Source organism: Rhincodon typus, chromosome 16, assembly GCF_021869965.1.
Source record: "Rhincodon typus isolate 14 chromosome 16, sRhiTyp1.1, whole genome shotgun sequence".
Lineage (NCBI taxonomy): Eukaryota > Metazoa > Chordata > Chondrichthyes > Orectolobiformes > Rhincodontidae > Rhincodon > Rhincodon typus.
This window is the reverse complement of record NC_063347.1, coordinates 17,233,351-17,258,078: the sequence shown is the minus strand read 5'-3', so window position 1 is coordinate 17,258,078 and position 24,728 is coordinate 17,233,351. Positions and strand designations below refer to the sequence as shown.

The following is a 24,728-nucleotide window of genomic DNA, read 5'->3' as shown; positions in this document are numbered from 1 at the left end:
CTCGGATTCTCCAGCATCTGCAGTTCCTACTATCAATGACCAAGTCATCTGTTTTTGTCACGATGATTGAAGAGTAAATACTGACTAGGTCACTGCTCTACTTCAAGATAGTGCATGGCAGCTTTAACATTAATCTTAGAGGGGGAACTTGCACATGTTGGTGTTCCTATATATTTGGCTAAGGTTATTGCTAAGCAGGTGCTGCTTGATAATACCTTTGATGACATGTGTTCAGTCCAATTCTTTTTTCTTCCATGTAGACCCCTGATGTCTGTGCAAGTCAGTGACTTTCAGAACCGGAAGTCAATGCTGCGATCCGTGTCGCCATGTTGATCACCATGTGTGGAACGTTGGGGCACCTGATGATTCCTTCTATCACTGTTACTGAAGATCGGACTGATGTAGTGGGAATTGTGCAGGCTGGATTTGTCCTGCTGAGGATGGGACACACCTGGTCAATTTTCCACATTGTCAGGTAGATGCCAGTGTCGAAGCTGTACTGGAACAGCTTGGCTCGGGATACAGCAAGCCCTGGAGCACAAGTCTTCAGCATTACTGCTGGAATGTTTTCAGGCCCAGTCTTTGCAGTGTTCAATCATTTCTTGACAAAATGTGGAGTGAATTGAATTGACTGAAAACGAGGATCTATGGTGCTGGAATGCTTGGAGGAAGCTAAGATAATTCACTCAGCATTTTTGGCTTAAGGTTGTCGCAAATGTTTCAGCCTTATCTTTTGCACTGATATGCTGGGCTCTCCCATCATTGAGGATGGGGATATTTGTGGAGCCTCCTCCTCCAGTGAGTTGTTTAATTGTCCACCGCTATTCATGACTGAATGTGGTAGGACTGCAGAACTTAAGTCTGATCCTTGTGGGGTTGCTTAGCTCTGTCTATCACTTGCTGCTTGTGCTGTTTGACACACAAGTCTTGTGTTGTGGCTTCTCAAGGTTTCCTCATTTTTAGGTATGCCTAGTGCAGCTCCTGGCATGCTCTCCTTCACTGAAACAGAGTTGGTTCCCTGAAGTGATGGTAATGGTTGAGTGGGGGATACGCCAGGCAATGAACTTGCAGTTCCGAGGAATGGTCACCAGACCCGAAATGTTAACTCTGATTTTTCTTCACAGATGCTGCCTGACCTGCTGGGCTTTTCCAGCAACTTCTGTTTCTGTTACCAATGAGCTTGCAGGTTGTGTTGGAGATCAAATGTGCTGCTGCTATTGGCTCACAGTGCCTCATGGATGTTGAGTTGCTACATCTGAACAAAATCTATCCCATCTAACACAGTGATAATGCCACACGACACAATGTAGGGTACCCTCAATGTGAATACAAGGCTTCACCCTGGAAAGGCTGTGTAGGGGTCACTCTTACTGATAATGTCATGGCCAGACACATCTGCAGCAAGCAGATAGTAAAGGATAAGGTAAAGTATGTTTTTCCTCTTGTTGGTTCCCCCACCATCTTTTGCAGACCCAGCTGACAGCTATGTCCTTTAGGGCTTGACCAGCCTCGTCAGTAGTCGTGCTGCTGAGCTTTCTGGTGGTAGACATTGAAATGCCGCACCTGGAGAATATTCTGCACTCTTGCCACCCTCAGCGCTTCTGTCAAGTGGTGTTCAACATGGAGGAGGACTGATTTATCAGCCGATGGGTGGGGTTGGCTTGGAGAAGGGGATTTGCACGGCAATCAGCAGGATGTTTCCTTGCTCATGCCTGAGCTGTGTTGTGAGACTTCATGGGATCCAGAGTTGCTGTTAAAGGACACCCAGGGCAACTCCTTCCTGTATACTAATGTTCCACCATCTCTCCTAGGTCTGTCTTGATGGCAAGACAGCATTGATAGTGATGGCATGGTTTGGGACATTGGGTGTAAGGTAAGCTTCTAAGAGTCTGATTATGTCAAAACTGTTGCTTGACTAGTATGTGAGACAGCTCTCCCAATTTTGGTGCTAGCCCACAGATGCTGGTAAGGAGGACTTTGAAGGGTTGATAGGGCTGAGTTTAATTTTGGCTTTTCCTGTGGCTTAGTTGTCACCTGGTCTTGTTTCATTCCTTTGTTAAGGCTTTCTGGTAGTTGATATAACTGAATGGCTTGCTATATCGTTTCAGCTGGCAGTTAAGAGTCAACCACATTGCTGTGATCTGGAGTAAATGTAGGCCAGATCAGGTAAGGATCAGTCATAATGAAGGACCAGTTATGAGAATTGACTATGGTTTCATGGTTCCCATTAAAGTTGTAATTCTAGATTTTTATTGAATTCAAAACTCACCATCTCCATGGTGGAATTTCAGCCTCAGTCACCAGGACATTACATGGGTTTCTGGATTACTAGTCCAATGACAATATCACTACATCATTACCTCCCCTTTTAAGGAAGAAATGTTTATACTGCTGAGATAATGACGGATGGAGAAAAGCTGACCAAAGACCATTATTTTAGAATTGAAAAAGACTAATACCAACAGACTTTGAAAGATGTTGTAAAACTGTCTCAGCAACTGAAGGAGGAGAATGGAAAGAATAAATAGAGTAAGAAATAGGAATGATATTACACTTGGATTGAATATCTCCAAAAGAAAGACTTTGGGTAATGGGTTGAATCTTTGTTTTGCTGTTTATGTTATATTTGTTCTTTTTCTTCTGTGTAAAGATGTGTATTCTTTTTGTTAAGTATCACAATTATGTTCAGAGAGTAACCAGCACGCTAACCAACTGCAAAAATCAAACTTATGATCTGTAAAGGCAAGTTTCATTCTGGGATTTGACATGTCCAGTATGATCATCAGCTGGGATCATAAGACTATCTATGTAAACAATAAGAGCCTGAAACAGGTCTTACAAATATCAAAAATCCACATGTTAGCTGTACAGAAAAATGAATATGTAGTTAATTACCTGAACATGCATGACAGCTTATCACAGAATATCCCTCCTGTATTTCTGGGTTATACAGAAATAAGTACATTGATCAAGTCTGCCAATTAAAAAGATCATTGCTCTTGCATGTAATTATAGTAGTGACTGTGCACAGAAAAAAAACTTGTGATTGTTATATCTGACAAAGCAATTTTTATATGTGTACTATAACTAGCCACAACTCTCAGAAAAATTTCCAAATGAGATGTTTAAAACAGTCTACCAGAAATGTTTTTAGGTATGACAGACGTTTCTCAAATATATTAGAACTTTTAGCTATTTATACAATTTAAGAAGAAACCCATCTAGCATGAATCCAAAGAGTCAAGGTTAGTGGATTTCTAAAGGAATTATATACATGTTAAATGCATTTGTTGAATTCCAGACTTAATTATTAATTGTAGGTGGCTTGATTGCTGGAAGGAAACTGAAAAGATTGAGAAATTTGGTTATTTTTGTAATTGCTCTTAGCTCATAAGCATTATATCTGTAAAGGTGGCTCAGAGGAATCAGGGTCAGACTTCAAAAGTGTCAAACCTTCGGAGGGCTACATTGCTGTCGGCCAAAAATATCATGATCGATACAAACACTTTGCTGCTAAGTTACAATCAAGATTCAAGCAGTGGCCACTACTGGGATGATAGGCAATCCCTAAATAGAGGAGATTATGGAGCCATACCTCTGAATATGGCTTAAAACCAGAAATTGCTAGAAAAGCCCAGCAGGTCTGGCAGCATCTGTGGAGGGAAATCAGAGTTAACGTTTTGGGTCAAGTGACCCTTCCTCAGAACTTTGTGTACAGCTTGAGTATTGGAAGGGCATTGCTGGAAGGCACCGGTGAAGTGAGTGATGGGGTAGAAGAGGGGAAGGATGGATTTAGAAGTTGTGGGGAGAATTACACGGGATATGGTAGTGGGGGTGGTGGGGGGAGGGGGGAGGTGGGTGGGATGTCTGTATGAAATAGTAAATGACAACAGCAACATTGAGCGTGGCAATAGCCTCCGGTGTTGGTGTGCCCAGCATGGGTGGTGGCGAAGCTGCATCGGCCTAGCAGTGAAAGATGGCACCTGAGTATGGGTGACTTTGACTGTAGTTGTGCCTAGTGAGGCGGTGGTGGTTCTGAGCCAGCTCAGAACTCATATGTAGATGGACTCCTCTTTAAGCTATATCTTTTCATTTTCTCTTATTCTTAAACTTTCAAAATGACGCTGGATTATAGCGACAAGTGAAAGCTTTTCACTGTATTTTACTGTATTTCACTGCAAAATACACATGACAATAAATCATTCATTCAAATGACTGTTCGAAATTTGAGCAAATACCTATACGGTAATTTAATTTGTAATCAATTAGATAAAGTAGCTTAAGGCAGCTTGTCACTGAACATCCTGATAGAATTTTCTAGGTTACATGGGAATGAGTATATTTATCAGGTATATGACTTAAATAATATTACTGCTTTTCCCAAGTAATTTAAATAGTTACACAGAAAATAAACAGCTTGTGATTTTTATTTGACAAAAGAACTTTGTACAGTAACTTGCTGGAACTCACAAAAGAACTCCATATGAGGTGTTTCAAAAATCATACTCTAAATGTTTTGTCAAAAACACTTCAAAAATGTATAAGTCCTATATAGGACAAAAAACTGCAACAAGTAACTGCCTAGTTACCAATCAAGTACTTGATTAAATAAATGCAAACAGAAGGAAAAAGTTCCCTTCTCTTGTCCAAAGGCAAAAATGAGAAGTATGTAAATATCGGAATGAAATGAAGCATTTCCTTTCCTCGCTTCATTTCATAACTCGCCAGCCTCACTTTTGTTCCTCAAAGAGGAATGGTGCTACAGGTCTCATTCACTTCCTGGCACTGAACCAGGTCAAGTGCAATTCAAGAATATGGGTATCTGTATCTTTTAAAAGAAAGTGTCACAGCAGGCACTGATCCTATCCTCAATTTGACATCGACATTCAAACACTTTCAAGCAAATGATAATCATAGCTAAGAGATCCCACAACAAACAGATCAGGACCAGTCATGAATATTAGTGGACAATTAAACAACTTGTTGGAGGAGGAGGCTCCACAAATATTCCCATTCTCAATGATAGAAGACATAAGCCAGAAGTGCCGAGTGGGTGATCAATCTTGCCCTCCAGCATCACAGTTACCAGTCTTTAGCCAATTCAATTCACTCTACATGATATCAAGAAACAGTTGGAGGCACTGGATACTGCAAAGGCTATGGGCCCTGACACATTCCAGCAATACGATTGAAGAATTGTGCTCCAGAACTTGCTGTATCCCTAGCCAAGCTATTCCAGTACAGCCACAACACTAGCATCTACCTAACAATAGAACACAGAACAGTACAGCACAGTACAGGCCCTTCAGCCCATGATGTTATGCCGAACTTTTACCCTAAACCTAAGGTCTATCTAACCTCCACCCCTACCTTATACTATCATCCATATGCCTATCTAATAGCTGCTTAAATCCCCTAATGAGGCCGACTCCACTACCCTCTCCGCCAATGTTTTACGCCCCTACCACTCTCCGAGTAAAGAACCTACTTCTGATGTCTCCCCTTTATGTACCTCCACTCACTTTAAAACTATGCCCCCTCATAATAGCTACCTCCACCCTAGGAAAAAGTCTCTGGCTGTCCACTCTATCTATATCTCTGATCATTTTGTACACCTCTATCAAGTCACCTCTCATCCTTCGTCGTTCTAAAGAGAAAAGCCCTAGCTCTCTCAACCTTTCCTCGTATGACCTTCCCTCCATTCCAGGCAACATCCTGGTAAATCTCCTCTGCACCTTTTCCAATGTTTCCACATCTTTCTTGTAATGAGGCGACCAGAACTGGACACAATACTCCAGATGTGGCCGAACCAGGCTTTTGTATAGCTGGAGCATAACTTCACGGCTCTTGAACTCAATCCCTCTTTTAATGATAGCTAACACACCGTACGCCTTCTTAACAACTCTATCCACCTGGGTGGCAGCTTTCAGGGAACTGTGGACATGAACCCCAAGATCCCTCTGTCCTCCACACTGCCAAGAATCTTTCCGTTAACCCTGTATTCTGCTTCCAAAATGGATCACCTCACACTTTTCAGGGTTAAACTCTATCTGCCGCTTCTCAGCCCAGCTCTGCATCCTATCAATGTCCCTTTGTAATCTAGAACAGCCCTCCGCACTATCCACAACTCCACCCACCTTCATATCGTCCGCGAACTTACTAATCCACCCTTCCACTTCTACATCCAAATCATTTACAAAAGTCACAAATAGAAGAGGACCCAGAACAGATCCTTGTGGTACACCACTCATAACTGAGCACCATGTTGAATATTTTCCATCCATTACCACCATTTGTCTTCTAAGGGTCAGTTAATTCTGAATCCAAGCTGCCATATTTCCCCCTATCCCATACCTCCTTACTTTCTGCATGATCCTACCATGGGGGACAATGTGAAATATTTTCCAGAAAGCATGACAAATCCAACCAAGCCAATTACTGATCCATCAGTCTACTCTTAATCATCAGTAAAATGATGGAAAGTGACATCAATAGTGCTATCAAACAGCACCTGCTCAGTGATGCCCAGTTTGAGTTCTACCAGGGCCACTCAGCTCCTGACCTCATTGCAGCCTTGATTTAAACTTGGGCAAAAGAGCTGAATTCCAGAGGTAGGTGAGAATGACAACCCTTGACATTAATGCCACATTTGACCAAGTGTGGCATCAAGCAACTCTAGCAGCACTGGAATCAATAGGATGACTTGGAGCTGGGGACCACATGTAGGGTGTCAAAGTTTGCAGATGACACTAAGATGAGTGGCAAAGCAAAGTGTGCAGAGGACTGTGAAACTGCAGAGAAACATAGATACAATGAGTGAGTGGGCAAAGGTCTGGCAGATGGAATACAATGTAAATAAGTGTGAAGTCATACATTTTGGTAGGAGTAATAGTAAAAAGGATTATTACTTGAATGGTAAAAAGTTGCAGCATGCTGCTATGCAGAGGGACCTGGGTGTCCTTGTGCATGAATCACAGAAGGTAGGTCTGCAGGTACAACAAGTAATTAGGAAGGCAAATGGAATTTTGTCCTTCATTGCTAAAGGGATTGAAATAAAAAGCAGAGAGGTTATGTTGCAGCTGTACAAGGTGCTGGTGAGGCCACACCTGAAGTACTGTGTGCAGTGTTGGTCTCCTTACTTGAGAAAGGATGTACTGGCACTGGAGGGGGTGCAAAGGAGGTTCACTAGGTTGATTCCGGAGTTGAGGGGGTTGGTTTATGAGGAGAGACTGAGTAGATTGGGATTATGTTCATTGGAATTCAGAAGATTGAGGGGGGATCTTATAGAAACATATAAAATTATGAAGGGAATAGATAAGATAGAAGTAGAGAGGATGTTTCCACTGGCAGGTGAAGCTAGGACAAGAGGGCATAGCCTCAAGATTAGAGGGAGCAGATATAGGACTGAACTGAGAAGGAATTTCTTCACCCAGAGGGTTGTTAATCTATGGAATTCCTTGCCCAGTGAAGTAGTTGACGCTACTTCAGTAAACGCTTTTAAAAAAACAGGTAGTTTTTTTTGAACAATAAAGGAATTAAGGGGTACGGTGAGAACGCGGGTAAGTGGATCTAAGTCCACGAAAGGATCAGCCATGATCTTATTGAATGGCGGAGCAGGCTCGAAGGGCCAGACGGCCTACTCCTGCTCCTAGTTCTTGTGTTCTTGTGAATCAAGGGGCAAACTGTCTGCTGGATGGAATCATACCTGCTATACAGGAAGACGGCTGTGGTTGTTGGAAGTCAGTAATCTCAGTTCCAAGACATCTCGGTAGGGGTTCCTCAGGGTAGTGTCCTGGGCACAAGCATCTTTGGCTGCTACATCAGTCACCTTCCCTCGATCACAAGGTCAGAAGTGGGAATGTTTTCTGATGATTGTACAATGATCAGCACCATTCATGACTCCTCAGATACTAAAGCGGCCGATATTCAAATGCAACAATACCTGGACAACATCGAGGCTTGAGCTGACAAGTGGCAAGTAACATTTGCGCCAGACAAATGCCAGGCAATGACCATCTGTAATAAGAGATGATCTAACCACTGTCCCTTGACATTCAATGGTGTTACCATCACTGAATCTCCCACTATCAACATCCTCGGGGTTAACATTGACCAGAAACTCAACTAGATCCACCATATAAACACAGTGGCTACAAAAATAGCTCACAATCTAGGAACACTGCAGCAAGTAATTCACCTCCTGACTCCCAAAGCCTATCTACCATCTACAAGTCCCAAGTCAGGAATGTGATGGAACACTCTCCACTTGCCTGGATTGATGCAGCTCCAACAACACTCAAGAAGTTTGACACAATTCAGGACAAAACAGCCACTTGTTTGGAACCACATCCACAAGCATCCATTCCCCTCATCACTGACACTCAGTAGTAGCAGTGTGTACCATCCACAAGATGCACTGCAATTTGCAAAAGATTCTAAGAGAGCATCTTCCAAGCCCACGAGGAATTCCATCTAGAAGGACAAGGGCAGCAGATACATGGGAACACCACCATCTGCAAGATCCCCTTCAAGACACCCACCATCCAGACTTGGAAACATATCATCATTCCTTCACTGTCGCTGGGTCAAAATCATGGAATTCCCTCCCTAAGAGCATTGTGGCTCTCTCCACAGCATCTGGACTACAACGGTTCAAGGAGGCAGCTCACCACCACTTCAAGGGCAATAAGGGACTGGTAATAAATGCTGGTCAGCCAGCGATTCCCATGTCCCACAAGTGAATAGATAAAAAGTGAAGTTCCTCGTACAGTGACAAGAAGTAATTCGCTTTCCCTTCCAAATTGTGGCAGCGCTGAAATCAATCATAACACAATGGATTGAAGCCAAGACCTTGAAAGCATTTAATAGCTAATGAGGGTGGCACAGTGGTTAGTACCGTTGCCTCACAGCATCAGGGACCTGGGTTCGATTCCAGCCTTGGGCAACTGTTGCTATTATGGGGTGGCGATGGCCTAGTGGTATTATTGCTGGACTGTTAATCCCAGGTTCGAATCCTGGCACAGCAGATGGTGGAATTTGAATTCAATAAAATATCTGGAATTAAGAATCTAATGGTGACCGTGAATCCATTGTCAATTGTCAGAAAAACCCATCTGGTTCACTAATGTCCTTTAGGGAAGAAAACTGCTAAGCTTACCTGATCTGGCCTATGTGTAACTCCAGACCCACAGCAATCTGGTTGACTGTGAACTGCCCTCTGGGCAATTAGGGATAGGCAATAAATGCTGCCTAGCCAGCGACACCCTCATCCCGTTAATGAATTAAAAAAAAACCTGTCTGTGTGGAGTTTGTACATTCGTCCTGTGTCTGCGTGAGTTTCCTCTGGGTGCTCCAGTTTCCTCCACAGTCCAAAGATGTGCAGCTTAGGTCAATTGGCCATGCTAAATAGCCCATAGAGTCCAGGGATGTACAGGTTAGGTGGATTAATCATGGGAAATGCAGAGTTATAGGGTAGGGGGTGAGTCCGGGTGGGATGCTCTTCAGAGGGTTGATGTGGACTGAATGGGGACTTCTAAGCTCATCTTCCAGTTTCCACACTGCAGGGACTCAATGAGCTCTTCTTGAAGTCACCATTTGATTGTAGGAACAAAGTGATAATATCCAGGTCATCTGCTTTTACGATGATGATTGAGGGATAAATATTGACCAGGATACTGGGGATAACCCCACCACTCTTCTTCAAAATGTTGCGTGGGATCTTTCTCAATAACCACAGAGAGCAGAAAGATCCTTGGTTAAAAATCTAATCTGAAAGGCAGCACCTCCAAAAGTTCAGTTCTCCCCCAGTACAACTCTGGAAAGATTGTCTGGAGTTTTGTGCTCATGTCTCTGAAGTGGGACCTGAACGCACAACATTCCAATTCAGAGACATGAGTGTCATCAACTGAACAATGACAGAGTCAGAGAACCAAACAGCACAGAAGAGGCCCTTAAGCCCAACAAATTTGTATTGGCTTAACTACACAAATCGCACTTTCCAACGCTTGGCCTTGAATGTTATTACATTTGGAGTGTTCATGCCAGTACTTTTACAGTTATGAGGCTTCCCACCTCCTAGGGCAGTGCATTCCAGAATCCTACAAAATCTCTGAGTGAAATTTCTTTTCCTCCAAACCCTCCTAAACCTCCGGTCTTTCACCTAATAATTATATCCCCTCATTACTGAGCCTTCAACAAAAGGGAACAATTGCTTCCTATCCACCCTGTCAATGCCCCTCATCATCTTATACACCTCTATCAGCTCCCCATTCAACTTTCTCTGCTCCAAAGAAAACAGCCTGAGCTTAACCAGCCACACCTCATAGCTAATGCATGCCATCCCAGGCAACATCCTGGTGAATCCCCTCTGCATGCCCTCCAGTGCAATCATACCTTCTCTATAATGTGGTGACAAGAACTGGACACAGTCCTCTAGCTGTGGCCTTACCAAAGTTTTGTACAGCTCCAACATAATCCCCCATCATTGTCCTTTATTCATATACTGTATGAAACAATAAATGATCAAACCATGTCTTACCAGTAATAGATGTGGGCATGATATCTGCAGAAATAATTAACTAAGTATAAGCAATTAATTAAATTAGCTTAAGATATTTGATCTCAAAGCATGCTCTTATAATCTGTTCCATGATTAATGAAAGCAGCTATCTGATATGTTTCTTAACTACCCAATTAACCTGCCCTGCCCACATTCAATGATCTGTGGACAAGCACCCCAAGATCCCATTAATCCTCAAAACTTCATAGCGTCCTGCCATTCATTGAGTATCTTGTCTTGTTACTTCTAACAAAATATATCACGACACAGTTTTCAGGGTTAAATTCCACCTGCCACAGATCTGTCCATCTAACCAATACATCTTCTAGCTTTACCTTCCTGTAACCAAGTACCATCTTTCTCCTCATTAATCACCTGCCAATCTTTCTGTCATCCACAAACTTAATTATCACCCTCCCAAATTCTTGCCTATATAAAATATATATATTTATTATATGAACAGTAAGAGACCCAGCACTAAACATTGTGGTATTTCACTAGACACTGGCCTCCAGTCATACAAATAGCCTTCTACCATCACCCTCTAACTCCTACCTTTAAGGTCAATTTTGGATCCATCTTATGAATTTACCCTGGATCCCATGTGCTTTTCTCTTACTTATCAGTCTCCTGTATGGAACCTTGTGAAAAGTTTTGCTGAAATCCATGTAATCTACATCTATTTCCAGCATCTGTTGTCCATTCCTAATTGCACTCAACAGCAGTTAAGGATCAACCACATAATTATGGGCCTTGCGACTCCAGACTGGGTAAAGATGGCACATTTCTTATCCTAAAGGGCATCAGCGGACCATATGTGTTTTTCTGACAATTGATGATAGTTTCCTGGTTACCATTAGTGAGACTAGCTTCAAATCCAGATATTTTAAAAATTGACTGTAAAGTTTATGAACTAACTTATAGAGTCATAGAGTCATACAGCACGGAAACAGACCCTTCGGTTAAACCAGTCTATGCCGACCATATCCCAAACTAAACTAGTCACACCTACCTGCACTTGGTCCATATCCCTCCAAACCTTTCTTATTCATGCACTTATCTAAATGTCTTTTAAATGTTGTAGCTGTATCTGCATCCACCACGTTCTCTGGAAGTTCATTCCACACACTGTGTGTAAAACAATTGCCCCTCATGTCTTTTTTAAATCTTTCTCTTCTCACCTTAAAAATAAGCCACTAGTCTTGAAAACTCCCACCCTATGGAAAAGGCAGCTGCCATTCACCTTATCTATATCCCTCATGATTTTATAAACCTCTATAAACCCCTCAACTTCCAATGAAAAGAGTCACAGCCTATCTAGCCTCTCCTTATAACTCAAACCCTTCATTCTTGGTAACATCCTAGTAAATCTTTTCTGAACCCTCTCCAGCTTAATAATACCCTTCTTATAACAGGGTGACCAGAACTGGACATAGTACACCACAGGTATGTCACCAATGTGCTGTACAACTTCAACATAACATCCCAACTTCTATATTCAAAGATCTGACCAATGAAGGCAAATGTGCTAAATGCCTTCTTAACCACCCTGTCTATATATGACGCAAACTTCAACAAATTATGTACCTGAACTCCTAGATCTCTCTTTTCCACAACACTATCTAAGGTTCAACGATAACACGCTGTGGAGCTGGAGGAACACAGCAGGCCAGGCAGCATCAGAGGAGCAGGAAAGTTGATGTTTCAGGTCAGGACCCTTCTTCAGAGTCACTATCCAAGGTTCTATTTTTAATTGTATATGTCCTGCCCTTGTTTGTTTTAGCAAAATGCAATACCTAACATTTATCCAAATTAAACTCCATTTACTCTTCAGCCCATTGACTCAATTGATCAAGATCTCTCTGTAATTTTAGACAACATTCTTCATTGTCCACTATAGCACTAATTTTGGTGTCATCCGTAAACTGACTAACCATGCCTTCTATACTGTCATCTAAGTCATATAGTGGACTCAGCACTGATCCCTGTGGAACACTGCTGGTCACAGGCCTCCAGTCCGAAAAACAACCCTCCACCATCACTTTCTGCCATTAAGGCAACTTTGTATCCAATTTGCAAGCTTACCCTGAATCCCATGTGATCTAACTTTGCTAATTAGTCTACCATGCAGAACCTTGTCACAGGGTTCACTAACGTCCAATTATACAATGTCTACCGCTTTGCCCTCATTGGTCCTGAACAACCCACATTCACCAACAACCTGTCCTGAACCATCCACATTGATTTGATCGTCAAGAAGGCACAACAATGCCTCTTCTTCTTCAGGAAGCTAAGGAAATTCGGCATGTCCGTAAGGACTCTCACCAACCTTTATAGATGCACCATAAAAAACATTCTATCTGGATGCATCACAGCTTGGTATGCCAACTGCTCTGCCCAGGATCGTGAGAAACTACAGAGAGTTGTGACCACAGCCCAGTCCATCATGCAAGCCAACTTTCCATCCATAGGCTCCATCTACACTTCTCGCTGCTTCAGAAAGGCAGGCAACATCATCAAAGACCATTGTCACTCTGGTCATAATCTCATTCAACCTCTTTCAACAGGCAGAAGGTACAAAAACTTAAATATACGTACCAGCAGCTTCATGAATAAATTCTTCCCCGCTGTTATCAGACTTCTGAATGGACCCCTCAAATTTCAAATCTAATGCTGATCTTGCTTTTTGTGCACCTTCTTTGCAGCTGTAACTTTACATTCCTTGCTCTGTTCAATCACCCTATGATTGTTGTACGTTATGATCTGCCTGTACTGCATGCAAAACAAAACTTTTCACTGTACCCAAGTACATGTGACAAAAATAGACCAAATCAAATCAAATATTCTGGATTAGTTCCTCAAAAAAACTCAATCAAGTTTGTGAGACACAATTTCCATCGCTCAAAACCACGCAGACTATCCCTAATCATTCCTTGCCTCTCCAAATGCATATAAATCCTATCTTTCAGAATCACCTCCAATAACTTACCCATCACTGAAGTCAGACTCAGAGGTCTGTAGTTCTTAGGTTTCTCCTTACATCCCTTCTTAAACAAAGGCACGACATGTGATTAGAGGGTGGCAAATGTTATTCCCTTGTTCAAGAAGGGGAATAGGAATAATCCTGGGAATTACAGACCAGTCAGTCTTACTTCTGTGGTGGGCAAATTATTGGCAAGGATTCTGAGAGATAGTATTTCTGATTATTTAGAAAAGTACAGTGTGATTAGAAATAGTCAGCATGGCTTTGCAAGAGGCAGGTCATACCTCACAAGCCTTATTGAATTCCTTGAGGATGTGACAACACTTTGATGAAGGTTGAGCAGTGAATGTGGTGTATATGGATTTTAGCGAGGCATTTGATAAGATTCCCCATGGTAGGCTCATTCAGAAAGTAGGGAGGCATGGAATTCAGGGAAATTTGGCTGTTTGGATACAAAACTGGCTGTCCACTAGAAAACAGAGGGTGGGTATTGGATGGAAAGTATTCAGCTTGGAGCTTGGTGACCAGTGGTGTTCCGCAGGGATCTGTTCTGGGACCTCTGCCGTTTGTGATCTTTATAAATGGCTTGGATGAGGAAGTGGAAGGGTGCGTTAGTAAGTTTGCCGATGACACGAAGGTTGGTGGAGTTGTGGATAGTGTGGAGGGCTGTTGTAGGTTGCAACGGGAGATTGACAAGATGCAGAGCTGGGCAAATAAGTGGCAGATGGAATTCAACCCGGGAAAGTGTGAAGTGATTCATTTTGGAAGGCCGAATTTGAATGCAGAATACAGGGTTAATGGCAGGATTCTTGGCAGTGTGCAGGAACAGAGGGATTTTGGGGTCCATGTCCATAAATCCCTCAAAGTTGCTACCCAAGTTGATAGGATTGTTAAGAAGGCGTGTGGTGTGTTGGCTTTCATTGGCAGAGGAATTGAGTTTAAGAGCCACGAGGTTGTGCTGCAGCTCTACAAAACCCTGGTTAGACCACACTTGGAATAATGTGTTCAGTTCTGGTTGCCGCATTATAGGAAGGTTGTGGAAGCTTTAGAGAGAGTACAGAGGAGATTTACCAGGAAGGATCTGAGGAAGGGTCACCAGACCCGAAACGTTAACTCTGTTTTCTCCTTCACAGATGCTGCTAGACCTGCTGAGCTTTTCCAGCAACTTTGCTTTTGTTCCGAGATTTACCAGGATGCTGCCTGGACTGGAGGGCAGGTCTTATGAGGAAAGGTTGAGGGAGCTAGGGCTTTTCTCATTAGAGTGAATAAGGATGAGAGGTGACTTGATAGAGGTGTACAAAATGATGAGAGGCATAGATAGAGTGGATAGCCAGAGACTTTTTCCCAGGGCGGAACCAACTATTACAAGGGGGCATAATTTTAAGGTGATTGGAGGAAGGTATAGGGGAGATGTCAGAGGTAGGTTCTTTACGCAGAGAGTGGTGGGTGTGTGGAATGTGCTGCCAGTGGTGATAGTGAAGTCAGATACATTAGGGACATTTAAGCGACTCTTGGATAGGCACATGGATAATAGTAAAATGTAGGGTATGCATGGTAGATTGATCTTAGAGTAGGATAATAGGTCGGCACAACATTGTGGGCTGAAGGGCTTGTACTGTGCTGTACTGTTCTATGTTTCTATGTTTCTATTAACTAGCCACTCTCAAGTCATCTGGCACCTCACCCATAATCATAGATGATACAAATATTTCTGTAAGGGGCCCTGCAAATTCCTCCCTAAATTCCCACAATGTCCTCGGATATACTAGATCAGGTCCTGGAGATTTATCCATCTTCATATTTTCTGAGACCTCTAGCAACAATCTTGATGAGATCTGAACACATTCTTGCTGAGAACTTGCCTAGGCCTCAAGATTATTGGTCCATAGACATTACAGCTATACCATCCTTGTCCTTTATTCACGTACTATATGAAACAATAAATGATCAAATGCTATTTTAGCAGCAGTAAATGTGGGCACGATATCTGCAGAGATATAGAATGTATAATAATTTAATTAAATTAGCCTAAGATATTTGATCACAAGGCATACCCCTATAATCTGTTCATGATTAACAAAAGCAAGTGTTGAATATGCTTCTTAACTACCCAATTAACCTGTCTTGCCACATCCAGTGATCGTTGGACAAACATCCCTAGATCCCACTGTTCCTCCAAACTTCATAGTGTCCTGTCATTCATTAAGTATCTTGTCTTGTTACTTCTTCCAAAATGCATCATGTCACAGTTTTCAGGGTTAAATTCCACCTGCCACTGATCTGCCCATCTCACTACCCTGCCTATATCTTCCTGTATCTTCTGCATTATTAATCACCTGGCCAATCTTTGTGCCATCCACAAACTTACTCGTCAGCAACCCCAACCCCCAAATCTCACCTATATATTGGTTTGTATATATATGAACAATAAGAGACCAGGCACTGAACCCTGTGGTACGTCACTAGACACTGGTGTCCAGTCAAATAAATAGCCTTCTATGACCACCCTCTGTCTCCTGCCTTTAAGTCAATTTTGGATCCATCTTGTGAAGTTACCCTGGATCCCATGTGCTTTTATCTTAATTATCAGTCTCTTGCGTGGGACTTTGTGAAAAGCTTTGCTGAAATCCATAAAAACAACATCAATTGCACTATCTTCGTCTACACTCCCTATCATCTCCTTGAAAACTTCAATCCAATTCATGAGGCATGATCACCCTCTGACAAATCCATGCTGATAATCCCAGATCAAACCTTGCTTCTCCAAGTGGAGAGTCATCCTTTCCCTCCCACTGATGTGAGACTCACGGGTCTGTTATCCCCTGGTTTATCCTTACCACCCTTCTTGAAATGTAGAACACATTGGCTGTCCTCCAATCCTCAGGCACCTCCTCTGCGGCTAGAGAGGAATTAAAATTTCGGGTCAAGGCACCTGTAATTTCCTCCCTCACCTCCTTCAGCAGCCTGGCATTCAATTCATTCAGATCTGTGTATGTCTTCTATGGGTGAAATGCTTATTATTTTTTATATTACTTCATCCTGTGTAGGTATCACTAACAAGGCCAGCATCTATTGTCCATTCCTAGTTGCACTCAGGAACAGTTAAGAGTCAACCACATAATTAGGGGCCTGGTGACCCCAGACTGGGTAAGGATGGCATATTTCTTATCCTAAAGGACATTAGTGAATGATATGTGTTTTTCTGACGATAGGTGATAGTTTCTTGGTTACCAGTAATGAGACCAGCTTTCAAATCCAGATATTTTAAAAACTGAATATAAAGTTTGCCAACCATCTTAATGAGACTTGAACACAAACTTGCTGAGAACTTGCCTAGGCCTCGAGATTATTTGTCCAGTAACACGACAGCTCTACCACAATTGTCCCTTATTAATATATTATATGAAATAATAAATGATTAAATTTACCAACTGAGAATTTGGACGTGATATCTGTAGAGATAAAAAATGCACAATAGATTAAGTAAATTAGCTTAAGATACTTGATCACAGAGATTCCCTACTGTAGTTTTTGGTTTATGTGATGATTCTATGGCTTTAAGAGTTGTATTTTGTCCTAGTTATTTTTATGAAGAAAAGTTGAGACAGAGACACTGGGCAGTCTGCTCAAAGCCAATGAATAAACATCTTGTGAGGCTTTGGGTATTTTTTAAAAAGTTGGACCCATAGAAGAAGCCTGAATAGGTGGGGTCAATCTCCCACAGAACCAGGATTTTTAGTTTTAGCTTGCTGCAGCTGCAGGGATCTTGAAGCTGGATGTGGAAGCCTTATTCTTCCCTCTGTTACAGCTAAAAGCTGGGGTTCTCTTCCTGTTGCTAGAATTGCATGTGAAACAATCTATTGTACTGAAATTGCCTATGCCCAGGGTGTGTTTATGGGATGTTACTATATCGGAACAGTTAATTAGTAGTAGTTAATGTATCTATTATTTTGTTAAGCACTTTAACAGAGTTACAGGTAAGCCAATTCTTTTCTTTTTGTTTTGTCTGTATTTAACTGTAATATAAAAATAAAGTATATTTTGCTTAAAATCGTGTAATTTGACCAATCAAATTGCATCTGGAACGCAATGCCTTACAGTTACCTTTAAAATAAGAAAACATGAGGGTCTAGACCATCTTCTAAATATATTTTGAGTGGATTTGGTCTGGTCCATAACAATTACAACAGAGGAAATAAATTGCAAACGTACATGCGATAGGGTCAGGTCTGCCAATTAGGAGGATCATGACTCTTGCAAGTAATTAAAAGAAATTACACAGAAAAAAAAAGTTTACGCTTGCCAGATGATTTGTATCTCAGAAAATCTTGTATGCATGTAGCAACATAGTATAATTTTAGAAATAGCTCTAAATCAAATAAAATGTTTCAGAAATACTTACCATCATACATTAACACTGGTTGATCTGAAAGATTAACACTTTAAATTATGAATACATGTGTTCTAAAAAAATGCCTATCACCTATCCATGGATCCAAAATTAATATATTTTTTAAGTAAGATGCAGTTCTTAAAGTATTTAGTGAATTCTGAATTTAATTGTCAGTCATAGGTAATCAAATGGCTTGCATGAAACAGAAAAGATTGTTTCACGAATCTGGTTGGTTAGATCCTAATTCATTTTGGTTCATGGGCATGGCATCTGAAAATATGTACTCAGGTCTCAAACCTCAAAAATGTTACATCTTTTAAAAGCCACATCTCCACGGGAAAAAAATTAAGAGGCACTGATCCCCTAATTGAGAAAACTGACTAGATGGCTGACTTTTCCCAATTTCCTGGACTGGTATGATTCAAAAGTATCCTTCTCTAAAAGTTTTGGCAAAGCCTTAATAATCTTAAACATCTCCTCACTGACCTGTGGATTATGACTAGACATTTCATCTTCCAAGTACTCTGTTAAAGGCAGTTACACTTATTATTTAGTTTTTTTAATTCTCTGATCTTCTAAGAGCTACAAATGGGAGGTTAGGCAAGGAACTTTCAAATCTTCATGCTGTACAATCAACAGCTAGATTCAGTTTCTTTCTTCACAGAAAACGCAGTCCGAAACCTAATTCAAACTCTGAACACTCCCTGACTGACTGACCATCTCCTCCATGAGGTCTCAGTTACCATTTGACATCTGCCTACTGTTTGAGCATGATGTATTTTCTGGACTTGCTAGAACCAATTTCCTAGTACATACCTTGTTAATAGCCAACTTCTGCTACCTATTTAAACATAATACACTTCCCCAGTGATGGAGCATCTGCAGAACATTCCAACCCTCAATTAATTCCAGGTCTGGCCTCATTAATAAGGAAGAGTTTGTTTGATCTGTTTTCCTTTTAATACAAGTTGTTACCCACAGTTCAAAAGTCATCTTTAGCTCCCAGCTCCCAGTTCAAGAGCTCTAAACAAAATTTGATAAAAGGATAAAATAAAAAAAAAATCAGCAAGGGCATCTCAACAAGATGTTGAACAACAAATGCAAAAAGGCACTAACAGTCAATAATTACCATCAATTGACATCTCACTATTGCTGAGCAAGAATCTTGGTTTGCTGCTCATGAAAAGCATAAAATATGGCATGAGTTACTCTCGACCATAAGACCATAAAATTATAAGACCTAGAAGCAGAAATTAGACCATTCGGCCCATCGAGTCTGCTGCCATATAATCATGGCTGATATGTTTCTCAATTCCATTCTCCCTCTAACGCCCCTTAACCCTTGATCCCCTTGACAATCAAGAACCTACCTAACTGAGAGAGGCCTCAGTGAGCAGCTGCTCAGCAAAAAGTATAGGTCAGATCACGTAAAGTCCTTTTAACTTAGCTGTTTGGTCTTACAGCACTTGAGATGGTAGTTAGGGCAGTGCCATGCTCCTCCTGCTGGATGTGGGAGCTCAGGGAGACATCTATCATCCCTGGTGACTACACCTGTGGGAAGTGCTCCCAGGAGACCGTGTTAGGGAGCTGGATGCACTCAGGACCATCCGAGATCCGAGATGCTGAGCCCATCATAGATAAGAGTTTCAGTGAGGTGGTCACACCTAAGGAGCAGGCAGCGAGTAGCTGGGTGACCACCGGGAAAGGCAAAGGGAGTAGGCAGAGAATGCAGTAATCCCTCGCGGCCATCTCCTTTGAAAACAAGTGTACCCTTTTGGATACTGTTGTGGGGGGGATGACTGATCGGGGCAAGCAGCAATTGCCAGGTGAGTGGCATGACGACTGGCCCTGGGGCACAGCGGGAAAGGGTAAAGGTAAACAGAACCTTAGTGATAGGAGACTCAATAGTCAAGGGGACAGACAGGAGATTTTGTGGCCACCAACGGGAATCCAGGATGGTGTGTTGCTTCCCGGGTGCCAGGGTTCAGGATGTCTCGGAGCGGATGCAGAACGTCTTCAAGGGGAGGGTGAGCAGCCAGAAGTCATTGTGCACGTTGGCACAGATGACATAGGTAGAAATAGGGATGAGGTCCTGCGGGGTGATTATAGTAAGCTCGAAAAATGTTAAAAATCAGGACCTTGATGGTGGTAATCTCCGGATTACTTCCAATGCCATGTGCTAGTGAGGGTAAGAACAGGAGGATATGGCAGATGAATGCGTGCCTAAGAGTTGGTGCAGGGGGCAGGGATTTAGATTCCTGGATCATTGGGATCTTTTCTGGGGCAGAGGATACTTGTTCAAGAGGGACGGGTTGCACCTGAACTGGAGGTGGACCAATATCCTGGTGGGCAGATTTGCTAGTGCTACAAGGGAGGGTTTAAATTAGATTGGCAGGGAGGTGGGATCCTCAACAGCAGGGAGGCAAATGTGAGGCTGGAAAGAGATACAGTAATCAGAGGTAGCAAGTTGAAGAGACAGGTCAGGCTGGAACAGGACAGGGGGCAAGGAATGCATGTTGGATAAAATTGCATCTATTTCAATGCAAGGGGGCTGATAGGTAAGGCTGATGAACTCAGGGCATGGATTGGTACCTGGGACTGGGATATTATAGCCGTTACAGAAACATGGCTAAGGGAGGGATAGGACTGGCGGCTTAATGTGCCAGGGTACAGGTGTTTTAGACGGCACAGTGTGGGAAGAAAGAGGGGATGGCGAGTTGGATTTTTGATTAACGGGTATATCACAGTAGTCAGATATTAAATAACTGAGGGATCATCCAGTGAGGCTTTGTGGGTGGAGCTAGGAAATAACGAGATGGTGACATTATTGGGGTTGTACTATAGGCCCCCAAATAGTCAAGGGGAATTAGAGGCCCAAATACGCAGGGAGATTGCGGAGACTTGCAGGAGCAATACGGTTAGCATAGTGGGGGATTTTAACTTTCCTAACATAGACTGGGGACTGCAATAGTGATAAGGGCTTAGGTGGGGTGGAATTTGTTAAATGTGTTCAGGAAAGATTCCTCAAGCAATATATAGAGGTTCCTACTCAGGAATGGGCAAAACTCAACTGATTATTGGGAAATAGGGCAGAACAGGTGACTGAGCTGACAGTGGGGGAACACTTTGGGACCAGTGACCATGGTTCTAACAATTTTAAAATAGTTATGCAGAAGGACAAAACTGGTCCGCAGGTTCAAGTTCTAAATTGGGGCAAGGCGAATTTTGATGGAATTAGACAGGAGCTTGCAGGGGTTGATTGGTATAGTTTGTTTGCAGGCCAAGGGACCTCCAGCAAGTGGGAGGCCTTTAAAAGTGTGGTAGGAACATCTGTATGTTCCTGTGAGGATGAAGGGCAAGGTTGGCAGGAGTAGGGAACCCTGGATGACAAGAGATATTGAGGCTTTGACCAGAAAATAGAAGGAGGCATGGCTCAGGTACAGGCAGCTGGGATCAAGGGTATGTAAGGGATGCAGGAGTCTACTGAAGAAGGAAATCAGGAGGGCAAAAAGGGGCACAAGATAACTTTGGCTGAGAAGGTTAGGATGAATCTAAAGAGATTCTTTAGGTATATTAATTGAAAAAGAATAACTAGACAGACAATAGGACCCCTCAAGGACCAAAGTGGATGTGTATGTGTGGAACTGCAGGAGATAGGCAAGGTCCTCTATGAATACTTCTCCTCTGTGTTTACCATGGAGAAAGATTTGAAGACTTGGGAACTTGGTGAAGTTAGTGGTGATATCTTGGGGACAGTCCATATCAAAGTAGAGGAGGTGTTGGAAGTATTAGAATGTATTAAGGTGGATAAATCTCCTGGTCCTGACCAGATATATCCAAGAACCCTGCAAGAGAAGAAATTGTGGGTGATCTGGCTGATATATTTGCACCATCGTTGGCCACGACTGGAGGGCAAATGTTGTGCCCTTATTCAAGAAGGGCCACAAAGAAAAACCTGGGAATTAAAGACCAGTAAGCCTAACATCTGTGGTGGGTAAGTTACTTGAGGAGATGCTGTGGGATAAGATATACATGCACTTGGAAAGATAGGGTTTCATTAGGAGTAAAAACAGAAGTTGCTGGAAAAGCTCAGCAGGTCCGGCAGCATCTGTGAAGAAAAAAATCAGAGTTAACGTTTTGGGTCCGGTGACCCTTCCTCAGAACTCTTCCTCAGAATTTTCTGAGGAAGGGTCACCAGAGCTGAAATGTTAACTCTGATTTTTTTCTTCACAGATGCTGCCAGACCTGCTGAGCTTTTCCAGCAACTTCTGTTTTTGTTCCTGATTTACAACATCTGCAGTTCTTTCGGTTTTGATTAGGAGTAGGTCAGAATGGCTTTGTGCGTTTGAGATCATGCCTCACAAATTTGTTAGAGTTCTTTCATGAAGTGATCAGGAAGGTTGATGAGGGCAGGGTGGTAGATGTAGTCTATATGGATTTCAGTAAGGCTTTTGATAAGGTTCCACATGGTACGCTGCTCGAAAGGTTAGATCGCATGGAATCCAGGGTGAGCTGGAAAATTGGATACATAATTGGCTTGATGGTTGAAAGCAAAGTGTAATAGTGGAAGGATGCTTGTCAGACTGTAGGCCTGTGAATTGTGGTGTGCCGCAGGGGTCAGTGCTGGGCCCTTTGCTATTTGTTATCTATGTCAATGATTTGGATGAGAATGTACAAGGCATGATTAGTAAGTTTGCAGGTAACACTAAAATAGGTGGTATCGTGGACAGTGAGGAAGGTTATCAGAAATTGCAGCAGGATCTTGATCAACTGGGGAAGTGGGCCGAGAAATGGCAAATGGAGTTTAATATAGATAAATGTGAGGTGTTGCATTTTGGAAAATCAAATCAAGGTAGGAGTTTCATGGTGAATGGTAGGGCCTTAAGGAGTATAGTGAAACAGAGGGACTTTGGAGTTCAGGTGCACGATTCTGAGAAAGTGGAATCACAGTTAGACAGGGCAGTGAAGAGGGCTTTTGGCACACTGACCTTCATCAGTCAGGGCATTGAGTACAGAAGTTGGGAAGTTATGTTGCAGTTGTACAGGGTGTTGGTGAGGTCGCACTTGAAGTATTGTGTTAAGTTTTGGTCACCCTGCTATAGGAAGGATATTATTAAACTGGAAGGAGTGCAGGAGAAATTTACAAGGATATTGCCAGGACTCAAGGGACTGAGTTATAGGGAGAGGTTGGACAAGCTAGGACTTTTTTCTTTAGAGTGTAGGAGACTGAGGGGGGATCTTATAGAAGTGTTCAGGATGATGAGAGGCATGGATAGGGTGAATACACTCAGTCTTTTTCCTATTGTTGGGGAAATGAGGACCTGAGGGCATCAGTTTAAGCTAAGAGGGGAAAGAATACATGGAAATCTGAGGGGAAACTTTTTTACACAGAGGGTGGTACACACATGGAATGAGCTGCCAGTGGAAGTGGTTGAGGGGGTACGTTAACAACATTTAAAAGGCACTTGGTTGGATACATGAATAGGAAAGGTTTAGAAGGATATGGGCCAAGTGCAGGGAAATGGGGTTAGCATGGATGGACATTTTGGTCAGCATGGACTAGTTTGGGCCAAAGGGCCTGTTTCTGTGCTGTAGGACTCTATGACTTCTAATTCTAATTTTGATTTTCCATGCAATTAAATCCTCTCCTTCCCCACTATTTAGTTTAAAGCTGTATCCACAGGCCTAGTTCTGCAATTCATCAGGACTCTGGTCCCACCAGGATTCAGATAGTGCCCGCCCCATTGGAACAACTCTCTCCTTCCCCAGTACTGGTGCCAATATCCCGTGAATTCAAACCTATTTCTCCCACACCAATCTTTGAATTATGAGTTTATCTGACAACATGTGAAAATAATTTGTGATGTTTTGCTTGAAGGGCATCCTACCGCAGAAGTATCATATTTCAGAGCTTAGAACTTACGTGGGACAAGAACAAACAAAAATGATTTGCAGCTTAAAGGAGACTTTGACATTTAAGCCAGTCAAGCATCTGATTGATTAAATTGATTACATCCAGATATTTTAAACATCGTTTGAAAAGTTCACCAACTACCATAATGAGATTTGAACACAAGCTTGCTGAGAACTTGCCTAGGTCTCAGGATTCTTTGTCCAGTAATACTGCAGCTACACCATGATTGTCACTTATTAATAAACTATCTGAAACATTAACTGATTGAACTGTGTCTTACCAGGAAGATGTACAGACTTGATACCTATTGAAATAAATAATGTGTAATTAATTAATTAAGTCAGTTTAAGGTATTTAATCACAAAACATTCCGACTTATTTTCTGGGTTTCATCAAAGTAGGTGCATTGTTCAGGCATGCCGATTAGAAGGATCATCATTCTTGCAAGTAGTTAAAAGAGTTCCACAAAAAAAAAGTTTGTGAATGTCAGATGATTTGTATCACAGAAACCGTTGTACAGGTAGTTCTGTTATTATATGTGTTTTGTCAAGGTGAATTGGCTACAACATGATTGACGAATTAGTGAACACTGTTTGGATAATGTGAGCTTTCTGCTTACAGCTATTGCTATTTTCTATAGTTATTTTTCATAGAGCGATTCTCTATAGCGCGGTCGCACAGGAATGCAACTATCGTGTCATACCAGAACTACCTGTATGTGTAGAGCTACATGGCACGATTTTAGAAACTGCTCTAAATGAAATAAGGTATTTAAAAAAAAATACCAGGAAGAAGCATCCCCATGCCTGTAACAGAAAAAGAATTATGTATACAAACTATTTTTAAAAAATTCAATGTCTAGCATGTCTTCACGAACCAA

At 42.1% G+C, this 24,728-nt stretch overlaps 1 protein-coding gene across 1 annotated transcript in view; it reads right to left on the bottom strand.

The window, feature by feature from the left end:
* LOC109934844 (inter-alpha-trypsin inhibitor heavy chain H3-like) overlaps positions 1 to 24,728 on the bottom strand; it is a 96,055-nt gene that overhangs the window by 13,554 nt on the left and 57,773 nt on the right. Inside the window, exons 18-21 of the mRNA XM_048606762.1 lie at positions 24,129 to 24,152; positions 17,944 to 17,967; positions 16,970 to 16,993; positions 10,538 to 10,561 (exon numbers count right to left, since the gene is read on the bottom strand). Of these exons, the coding sequence (XP_048462719.1) occupies positions 10,538 to 10,561; positions 16,970 to 16,993; positions 17,944 to 17,967; positions 24,129 to 24,152 (96 nt within the window). The remainder of the gene's footprint in view (positions 1 to 10,537; positions 10,562 to 16,969; positions 16,994 to 17,943; positions 17,968 to 24,128; positions 24,153 to 24,728) is intronic.